Genomic DNA, 10727 nt, shown 5'->3' with positions numbered 1-10727 from the left:
CATTCTCGGTCACGCCTAAGCTTCATTAGTCGCTTTTTTAAATTTGTTTTCTTAATCAACTTAACGTCACCATCTAAATACTTTTAATTTCTCATTTTGCACTCACAAGTCGAACAAATTCCATTTAAATATCTTGCCTCCAACTGGCACTATTTATTTTGAATTATTGCAGAAAGTTTCAGCACGCAAGACACAAATATATTCCCTGCAGCCGGTACATTATTATTATTAATTATTATTAATAATTAATATTATTTGAGTTGTTAATTTCAGGTGACCATGCCTTGCATGAATACTCTGATCTTTTGGGCATATGTGACGATCATTGTAAACCGAGGCATTTATAAGGGCTCAAGTAAATAACAAGGCCATACCAATCAACTTTTTAATTAATACCTGCATGCATTATAATCATTACCCTGGCGCCTATTGGTTAGTCTTAAAAAAGCGGACAAATTGTATTAGTTGTAATTAGTTTGCATAGGAAAATATATATTTTGAAAATGCTTCAAGCAGTGAGTCAAGAGTGGATAAATCTCATAGAAATTGAAGAAAATTCATTGTTGAGCTTACGCAGCAAACAGCAAGAAGCCAACAGCGAAGTTGTTTCAAGACCCTAATGTTCTAACATAATTATTAAAAAAAATCACTATTGCAAACCAGATTTATTGCTCCGAAGAAGCTGCACAGGGGCGTGAATCTTAGTTAATTGAATTTGCACTGCGACAGCAAAACTATTTTCCGAATTGTATAAAATTGTAAAGTAAATTATGAATTAGAAATTTTCATTACTGATCTAGTAGATTTACAGCAGTAGATTTATTTAACAAAAGTTAATGTGCTGGAAAGCAGTGTAAACTGAGGCCAAATTCATAGGGCGAACTTGAACACAATAATATCCTGAATAGCGGCGTGTAACATTTTCGACAAAAACTAATCACCGCTATTTTACTCAGAAATTATCAACGATACTTAAAATTTTGAAAAATGTTTGATACAAATTAGAATTTAATTTTTTAGTTACGTTTGCTTTTAGAAATAACTTTTTTGTTCGATATTCTTCGATACTCCTTGAAAACAATCAGAGTAAATGCTTTTAACCGTGAGTATAATCATGCAGGAAAGAGCTGAACTTCGTAGTGTTGCGTTAAAGTTTTTCGCAGAGGTGGAATCCACGCTTGCCTCATTGCTTGAACGTAAACCAATTTAAATATAAACCTGAAGGTTTTAGGTCGAATGTGTACTTCAACAGTTCTGCTACCACACAGGCAACTGCGGTCGAGCAGACGATGCAAAGAGTTAAGCAGAGTTAAGAATAATTAGCCCGTGAAACAAACTAAGAAAGCTACAAGCGAAACTATAAAGGTCTTAAAATGCCACAAAAAAGCGTTTCAACGATTCAAGCACGTCGCTATGACCATGGACATTGATATTACATGTGCTAAAAGAGCTCCCTGTTTGAGTAGTCCCTGAATAACATGTAAAATCTATATATTATATGAAGTTTTGCCCATCAAAACCCTTTGCCGCCTGTCCGGCCGTTAGAATCAAAAGTAAGACAAACCGGGTCTGAAATTTTTAGGTTAAAATTGTGAGGCGAGCTGTGTTCGCATGAAATTACGATTTACGTAACTAATACAGTGAGAACGATGAACTTCCTATTTAAATTATGTATTATCTCTTTTATCTCTATATAAAGTTGCAGTTTGGTTAGTTCACGCATTGCAAATAGCTCCTGACGTACTCCGCATCGATGGCTAAGAATCACTCATAGGTCTCCTGAGCAATGAAGGGCATATAGTCCCAGTAGACCGTGGCGACCTCGAAGTCCTGCAGACCGTCCTCGTCCAGCTGGATGACAGGAAACACGAAGGATCCTTCGGACGGCACAGGCTCGAGCTTCTCGCACGGACTCTGCTGAGGCACACAGCGACTCTCTTGAGCTCCGAACACGTAACCGGCCGGGCAGCGGAACTGGAAACCTGTGCGGTGCAAACGGATGCTCGTTACAATTGCAAACTGAAGCGCTGAGCAGGGAGTTCTCACTTGAGTTATAACTGACTATCACGATACCCGCTTTGAAAAACGAAATTTAGAGTCGTGGCATTTTTGATAAGGAAAATAATAATTCATGTCTATAGCCTAACATGTGATGTTTGTTTTGAGCAAAGATAAAGCAAGAATTCGTATAAGGTGGCTCATGTAATAATTCTGCACAGCCTTTGGAAAAAACATTTCAATAATGCAGAATTAAGCAATCGCATTTGTCTTTAAATAAAAAATAAACGGTTCCCAGCATATATTTGGTTGGTTATTGCGTCAGTTACCCTTGATGATGCAGTTCACGGTGCGCATGATTATTGCATCAGTTACCCTTGACGATGCAGTTCATGGTGTGGATGATTATTTCATCAGTTACCCTTGAAGATGCAGTTCATGGTATGGATGATTATTGCATCAGTTACCCCTGACGATGCAGTTCATGGTGTGGATGATTATTTCATCAGTTACCCTTGAAGATGCAGTTCATGGTGTGGATGATTATTGCATCAGTTACCCTTGAAGATGCAGTTAATGATGTGGATGATTATTGCACCAGTCACCCTTGACGATGCAGTTCATGGAGTGGATGATTATTGCATCAGTTACCCTTGACGATGCAGTCCATGGTGTGGATGCACTGGAAGAATTTCTGGCAACTTCCCGTGTGCTCCCACCGGCCTTCTCTCGTGCAGTTCACGAAACTCGTCTCGTCGAGCTGTTCATAAAAGTAATCAAAAGATTTCAATTGAAACGTAAGACAGTTAATTTCACATTATTGTGTAAAATTCTTTTGTGATGAAATTTCGTTGTACCTCGTTTAACTTTTTAATATTTCTATAATGAGATTACATTAATACCTTACATCTCTCAATCAGTTAACATTGTGGCCCGACTGAATAATTAAAGTCGACTGCAGAAAATATGCACGATTTCTCATTCTCTTGTATATAAGTCATAAACCTCAGTTTACGGGAATTCGCATTAGTTACCCATGACGATGGGTAACTGATACTTACCTGGTATTGGGGGCAGTCAAAGGAATCATCACTCCCGAAGAAGAGGATTGCCGAGGCTGCAAACAAATTTAAATCACGCTTCAGGTAATGATGCGAATTTAGATCAAGCAACACGCATCGCGTAATGCACGTTAGGCAATGACTTTACATCAGAGATTCCTAAACTGTGGTAAGCGCGATCTAAAGGGGTAAATGGGTACGCGTTCTATAGGGATTTAAAGGAGAGACGCGAACAGGTCCAGGGCATGAATGAGTTTATATGTATTATTTACTTCATAAAAATGTTTTCACTAAATTACGTTTCGCCCGTTGGAACAAACGTATCATCCCATTGGGTGAGCATAGACATCAATTTAACATTGTATTTGGGTTTGATTTGGGCATTTTTTACAGAAATTACCCCCACAAAAAGTCATTTAGTCCCAAACACTGCTTTGAGAACTGCAGTGCCAATTTACTAAATATGCCAAAATTTAATTGCAATATAAAATCAAGCAAATTACCAATTCAGCAACAACTTTAAATTCAGTAGCAGTAACATGTCGGCACAAACTCACGATCCAAGTTAATTAGCGGACGACTAAGAGGAGAAAATTGTTTGAGGTCCTCCAATGGCGGGGCAGCCGGAGGCAAGACCTCCTCAGCAGCACCACCCACAACAGAGACTACTGAACTGACGGAGGGCCCGACTGGCAGTTCACTGGCTGGTTCATCGGTGGTCGAGTCAGGAACAACTGCAGCTGGGGGTGCAGGGGGTAGAACGGTGAAGTTCGGTTGTGGTGGGAAAATGGGTGGAAACACACCGGGTGGGGGAATAGGCCCCGGTAGAACACTAATGTTCGGTTGAACAGGTCCCGGTGTTCCCTGTACCTCGGGACCAGAACTCGTTGTTGGACCTGAAGGTGGTGGCGTCGCTGGGACTCCAGGAGCGCAGCTAGGGGAGTGGACACATACGGAGGACCTTGGACTGAAAGCCGTCCCAGCGCCACAGGAGAACCTCACCAGCCGACGAACGTTGGCAAGTCCATCCACGCACCTAACGCCATTAGAAATAATTAATGACTGAAATATGTTTCATAGTCCGGAAATTTTGAAGAGAGACAGTTGAACCTATTCAAGACCTATTTAACACTTTAAGTGCGACCATGTCACATTCAGGGCGTATTTTATACCGGTGGGTCGTGTTGCACTTAAAGTGTGCAGATATGATATTGTATTAGCCAGGACACGAGATGTCATTGTTTTATAGAGACTCACATGAAAAACTGGTTGCACTCGGGGCCAGGATAGAGCTCTTCCAGGGAACAGTTCACGTTCCAAATGGTCAAACCATTAGGATGTTTTACTTCCCCTAAACCTGCGAAAAAATTAGGCAACGGAAGTTAGAAAAATGGTAAAAAAATATCAATCGATTGCAATTTTAAGAGAAATATTACAATTGTTAAAGAAACGCTTTCAGCTATCGAACTTCCCCAACAACCGAGGCACAAAATTCTGCAGTGTAATTAGCAATTATCGGATCAGATGATTGGGAGCGAGTATAAAACCGAGTGCGGCACTTATATAAGTTCAGGATTAATTGGTGATGAATTGGTGACACACTGAATAGCTGATTATTTCGCAGGCTGACTTCAAAGAACAAACATTAACGTGAACGCTAACAACATGATCTTGTTTTCAAAGTGAGGAACAGTTGATTTCGTAATTAGAAATCAATTAGAAATGGAAATTACCTCAGTTGAAGGCTTAGAATCTAATGCTTCAAACTCTTTAGTAAATATTCACAATACACATACGCATATGTGCATTAAGTGATCATGAAATTTTTTTAAAGTAAATACATAAAGCCACTTATCGTTATGAAGTTTTATATATGGTGTGATAGTGTCTTTGGCCCTGATCGTCATGTGCAATAAAACACTTTTATAAAGTGAAAAAAATTAAAACTTGACACCTAATACGTTTCTTCATTAAGAACATCAATAGAAACGAAAAAAAGGAAATTTAGTTTTCATTGGTATATCTGAAGATTAGATCAATATTATGTTAACTTAATTAATTAACTCAATTTTCATAATTTTACAAGTTTTTACATTTTAACTGACGATGTTTATCCTTTATATAAATTGAGTTGGAAGACTCCAATCATGCTAAATACTCTACAATTAAGTAACGAAATTACGTCAATAAAGTGACGCAATTAAAACGTCACTTTACCCAATTAATGAACACGTCACTTTACCCATTTAATGATATACGCACTGAAACTTAAGTAAGCGATGAGTGTTTAAGAAATTATCTTATTTCCGCTGGATAATTACGAGCTTGACAGAATATAAATAAGTGAAAGAGAATTAGAAGTTAATAGCGACATCAAATTGTAGTAAAAATGAAATCAAATTGTAATAAAAAATTTTTGCTTTAATTAACTGGAGCGCATAAGCGTATCACTTTTAGAGTATAGTTTTGATAGTTTAATTCATTCACAGGAAAACAGGATGAGAACAATCAAATTTTTATTAGGAATAATATTTAAATTTTTACTCTCAACATGAATGTCATGGAATGATTACTTTCAACATATGGATGTCATGTTGTCGAACAACCTATATAATTAGCGTGGTTCGATAACAGTAGTCGATAGCCTCTATTTGACGTTATAAAAAGCCACTGTTCGGCGTTGTTTGATAACGTTAATCACAATTAAAACCCAACCCATAATTATCTTAACACCGCCTAATTTACAAAAAATATAACTCAGTACTCACTGCAGTAGTGACAGAGAGCGCATTTTCTCGCCGACGAAAACGTGAAGTCACGGACGGACAGACGGACAGACGGATATGGCGAGCACAATAGTGCATTTTTTCCATAAATGAGAAAATGCGCTAAAAAGGAAAAATTTTTATTAGCCATCTAGCCATGCAAAGATGCATGTGTATTGGACGAGACATGCATGCTTGTGAGCTCAGCTCGACAATAACAAATTAGCTAAGTGATGGAAGATTCGCCCAGGATTGATGGTTGTCGGGGGCATGTCGCTTCTCTGCGTTGGTAAAACTTAGAAAAAGAGTAGCAGCGATCGAGCTACAGGCCCTCATCACTCACCCAAATTGATTGCCAAGGCTGATCCAGACGCCAGCAGCAGCATCAGGGCAGCTGAAGGTACTGACTGTAAAACATTACAAGTCAACAAACCACATGGCTTCTTGAAGATGAAAATTAAAATAATGTATGGTTGTAATAATGTGAATTGAAAATATCGATATTGCATTTAATTGCGCGTAAACAACACTGATTTAATGTTGAAAACATACATAATGAGTCAACAAAGCACAAGGCTTCTTGAAGATCAAAATTAAAATAATATATGGTTGTAATAATGTGAATAGAAAATATCGATATTGCATTTAATTGCGCGTAAACAACACTGATTTAATGTTGAAAACAAACATAACAAGTCAACAAAGCACAAGTTATTCTTTAAAAATTCAAACTTACTTATTTCGAGGGCTTTTTGACAGTGTCTTTTTCATTTTGATTTTTTTAATTCTACTCGAACATTTTCAGATGCTCCTCGAAAAAACGATTATTTGATAATATGATTATTGGAAATTTGCAATCGGCACGCGTTATATTATGTACCTTCCTTCTAAATGTAACGTTTGTAGATTCTATCGAATTATAACTCATATATATTTACTATATTAAAGAAACACGATTTTAAATAGCTGAGTTAAATCAATATATTTACTAGTTAGTTAAAGCTCGTTACAGATGATTATCGGCTGCAACACCATAACAGCCACTAACAATCGCATTCAGTACTTATATCATTAGTCTGCTTTTATCGCAAGTTCACAAGGAATTTAAAAGCAAAGAAAACGCCAAGAAAATTCACCATATCGATATTGAAAACGTTTCGGAGTCCAGCTCCATCATCAGTTCGACTAAACTAAAATTGAATAAAATCACTTTAAAAGTCAAAATTCAAAGACAGACAAAACCTAAACAAGACCTAACATTATATCGAAATAAACAGGACTAGTTATGAACATTGTTCATAACTAGTCCTGTTTATTTCGATATAATGTTAGGTCTTGTTTAGGTTTTGTCTGTCTTTGAATTTTGACTTTTAAAGTGATTTTATTCATTTTTAGTTTAGTCGAACTGATGATGGAGCTGGACTCCGAAACGTTTTCAATATCGATATGGTGAATTTTCTGGGCGTTTTCTTTGCTTTTAAATTCCTTGCAATCGCATTCACAAATGCTTACCATCAAAAGAATCTAAAAGAATTTGGTAATTTATGCTTCATAGTGCACCTAGCGTTGGAAAATTTTGAAATTTTGCAGCATAACTTCCCAATGAGGCAGATCAACTTGGATCATTTTGATATGATATTCACAGATGCTTACCATCACACAAGAATCTAAAAGAATTGGAAATTTCGGCAGCACACTGCACCTTGCGTTGGACCACCAATCTCTACAATGCCGACTCATCTCTTGATGTTCAGAAAAAGATGCAGTTGACTTTGAACTGATTTGAAGAGGTAAACAAAAGGCTCTCAAATGACCGCGCCGTGTCTGTTCTGGGATTGTGCGAGCAAACTCAGTTACTCGATATTTCGCCTTTTGACGACTTCGCGGTTTTTCAAGCAAATACTCGACTGAAGCAGCAGCGCCGTATTTGGAAAAGATGCACCGAGGTACAGAAATGTGCAGACAAGGTCAGGCTGCAGAGCATAAATTGAAAAAAAATTGAATAATAGTGCAATATCGACACGAAATTAGCCACACTTCTTAGTAACAGATGCGCATAGTTGATTCTATACGCACATTATTCTCCGTAGTGTTCCCGTAAGTTGGTGGCTTATGTGAAAATGGCAAAAAATTGAAAACTTATAATGACAGTAACTCACCATGATGAGAAGAGCGTTGCAACTTAAGCCGTCCTCAATGCAGTCTTGAGTACAGCACTTCTTTGTAACCTGAGATGCGATGCATGCAAGCGGGGTTAAGGGGGGCTGATGTGGCCGGAAATTCGTCGTATGCAACACGGACAATTTAAGCCTGCCAAATAAACATCAGGCAAAAGGAGTTAATTTAATACGATTAGGAAATTTAAAATAATTTAAAGTCAAAACTCATGTCACATCGTAGCTCTTCACGTCAACATACAAGCTAAACGATCTAAAATTAATTGTGAAGAATTTGTTTTTTCCTGCACGTAATTAGCGCTGCGGAATGAGTCCAATTAACAAGGTATAACTTGTATAAGTTTTACCTTGTATAATGTATAACATATACAAGCATGAGCTCTTAGCTAATGCTTGCACCGGAAGTTTTTTCATAATATGATGCAACGTGTGATAATGTTCGCCTCGACATAACTTACGATAACTCACGATATTATATAATACAGGAAGTTTACACAATGATATAATATAATAATGCAAATCAAACTTGAGCATTTGTTTCTTAGAGAGATTCTCAGCACACACGTCACGACCACAGCACGTCACGACCACAGCACGTCACGACCACAGCACGTCACGACCACAGCACGTCACGACCACAGCACGTCACGACCACAGCACGTCACGACCACAGCACGTCACAACCACAGCACGTCACGACCACAGCACGTCACGACCACAGCACACCTCGTCTCACCGCTGCTGTCGCCGCGTGGTCGGCTCTTAGTCTGGGCCGGCGCGCCTTCGCGTCTCGCTTATACGCGGGCTGATGGCGGGCAAGAGTTCTGTTGAGTGGGTACCCGCGTCTCGAGTGGGCTGCAGACATTGCAATTTAGAGTGGGCTGCGGGTCTAATATGCCTTGAGCGGGCTGAATTCATGAGGCGTTGGAGTGGGCCTTCGAGTGGGCCGCCCAATGGAAGGGCTGGTAGCGGGCAAGATTTGTGTTGAGTGGGTACCTGCATCTCGAGTGGGCTGCCGGCTGCAGACATTGCAATTTAAAGTGGGCTGCGGGACTAATGTGTCTCGAGCGGGCTGAATTCATGAGACGTTGGAGTGGGCCAATGTGCTGAACAATTTCGAGTGGGCCGCCCACTCTAAACTCGGTCCATATGGAGTCTGAATGTCAACATAAGGGCTACAGACTACGCGATTTGAACATCACTCGCCGAGTTAATTTTTTTCCATTTTTAATAACATCAACCTTAGTCGATAATCTATGAAATTACTGGGAATATTTAGCCAAAAGTAAATTCAATTAGAGAAAAAATTTACTCATTATGTAATTATAGTAAAGAAAAATAGTGACACGATAACTCGGTGTCCATGCTTCACTATTATGAGTATTGAGCACAGTTTGTCTGTTTTCATTTGAATGCCAATATGAAACAGAAAAAAACTCGCATTTAAAGGAGATGAATTGAACAATTAAAACATTTATAACTACCTAAATAGAAGGAAAAATAAGTTTGAACGTTATGAGTGGTGCACGCAGAGTGAAAATCTTGAACAGTTTCCTAGCACATGGAATGTTGATGTTGAATGACTGGTATAGTGGAGCAGTCAACTGCCAGGCGACAGCTGTCCTGAAATGCTCGCCTGCAACAAAGCTCGCCTGTACCAACGCTCGCCTGTACCAACGCCTGCTTGCACCAACGCCTGCCTGCACCAACGCTTGCCTGCACCAACGCCCGCCTGCACTAACGCTCGTCTGCACCAACGCTCGCCTGTACCAACGCCCGCCTGCACCAACGCTCGCCTGCACCAACGCTCGCCTGCACCAACGCTCGCCTGCACCAACGCCCCTGCACCAACGCCCGCCTGCACCAACGCTCGCCTGCACCAACGCTCGCCTGCACCAACGCCTGCCTGCACCAACACCTGCCTGCACCAACGCCTGCCTGCACCAACACCTGCCTGCACCAACGCCTGCCTGCACCAACGCCTGCCTGCACTAACGCTCGCCTGCACCAACGCCTGCCTGCACCATTTCTGCACCATTTCTCAACGCTCGCCTGCTCTATTTCTGAGTTCTAAACATTTCTTTAAAAAAATATATTTCGAAATATTCTAAAAATATTTCAATTTCACATGCCTTTCGCGCACTTTTTGCTTGTATTTCCCTCAAATTGCCATTCATTTGCCACTATTCAATCTGTTGTCATTCATTTGTCATAGAACTGAATGCATTCCTACGGCACCTTTTGCTCTGTCCACACATTCTTTATTTATTTCACGTCCCTTTTTAGCGCATTTTCTCATTTATGGAAAAAATGCACTATTGTGCTCGCCAAGTCCGTCTGTCTGTCCGTCCGTCCGTGACCTCAAGTTTTCGTCGACGAGAAAATGCGCTCTCTGTCACTCACTGCTGTGAGTACTGAGTTATATTTTTTTGTATAATTACTATATATTTTTCGAAATTTGTTCGTATTTTTTTTCATTAATTTATTGGATGTGCACTTTTTATCGGCTAACATTGAACCTAAAATTTTGAGATATTCGAACTCTCGTATTGTTTCGTATTGAACTCGTATAAAATTTTGAGACATTCGAACTCTCGTATTGTTTCGTATTGAACTCATATAAATTTTTGAGATATTCGAACTCTCGTATTGTTTCGTATTGAACTCGTATAAATTTTTGAGACATTCGAACTCTCGTATTGTTTCGTATTGAACTCGTATAAAAT

At 39.4% G+C, this 10727-nt stretch overlaps 2 protein-coding genes across 2 annotated transcripts; one reads left to right on the top strand and one right to left on the bottom strand.

Moving 5' to 3' along the window:
• Positions 1–650: 650 nt before the first annotated feature.
• LOC108671009 (sulfated surface glycoprotein 185-like) lies at positions 651–8756 on the bottom strand. Its single transcript, XM_047881057.1, has 8 exons — positions 8728–8756; positions 7984–8134; positions 6168–6231; positions 4317–4416; positions 3617–4095; positions 3060–3115; positions 2650–2758; positions 651–1982 (listed from the first exon to the last, which is right to left on the bottom strand). Exons 2-8 carry the CDS (start codon positions 7984–7986, stop codon positions 1765–1767), a joined length of 1029 nt encoding a protein of 342 aa, XP_047737013.1. The 5' UTR covers positions 7987–8134; positions 8728–8756; the 3' UTR covers positions 651–1764.
• An 811-nt stretch (positions 8757–9567) lies between these two features.
• On the top strand, positions 9568–9996 carry LOC108671003 (protein psiA-like). The gene has a single exon (XM_018158488.1). It carries the CDS (start codon positions 9568–9570, stop codon positions 9994–9996), a length of 429 nt encoding a protein of 142 aa, XP_018013977.1.
• The last annotated feature ends 731 nt before the right edge of the window (positions 9997–10727 follow it).

Source organism: Hyalella azteca, unplaced genomic scaffold (genome assembly GCF_000764305.2).
Source record: "Hyalella azteca isolate HAZT.00-mixed unplaced genomic scaffold, Hazt_2.0.2 contig6929, whole genome shotgun sequence".
Classification (NCBI taxonomy): domain Eukaryota; kingdom Metazoa; phylum Arthropoda; class Malacostraca; order Amphipoda; family Hyalellidae; genus Hyalella; species Hyalella azteca.
Note: the sequence above shows the minus strand (reverse complement) of the source record. Positions and strands in the feature narration are given on the sequence as shown.

Excerpts from the sequence above, each read along its gene's own strand:
- LOC108671003 (XM_018158488.1), top strand. The coding sequence starts at position 9,568 with ATGTTGATGTTGAATGACTGGTATAGTGGAGCAGTCAACTGCCAGGCG.
- LOC108671009 (XM_047881057.1), bottom strand. Across the intron at positions 4,417-6,167 it reads AGCCTTGGCAATCAATTTGG|GTTTAGGGGAAGTAAAACAT; the intron begins GTGAGTGATGAG and ends ATTTTTTCGCAG. Across the intron at positions 2,759-3,059 it reads TTGACTGCCCCCAATACCAG|CTCGACGAGACGAGTTTCGT; the intron begins GTAAGTATCAGT and ends TTTTATGAACAG.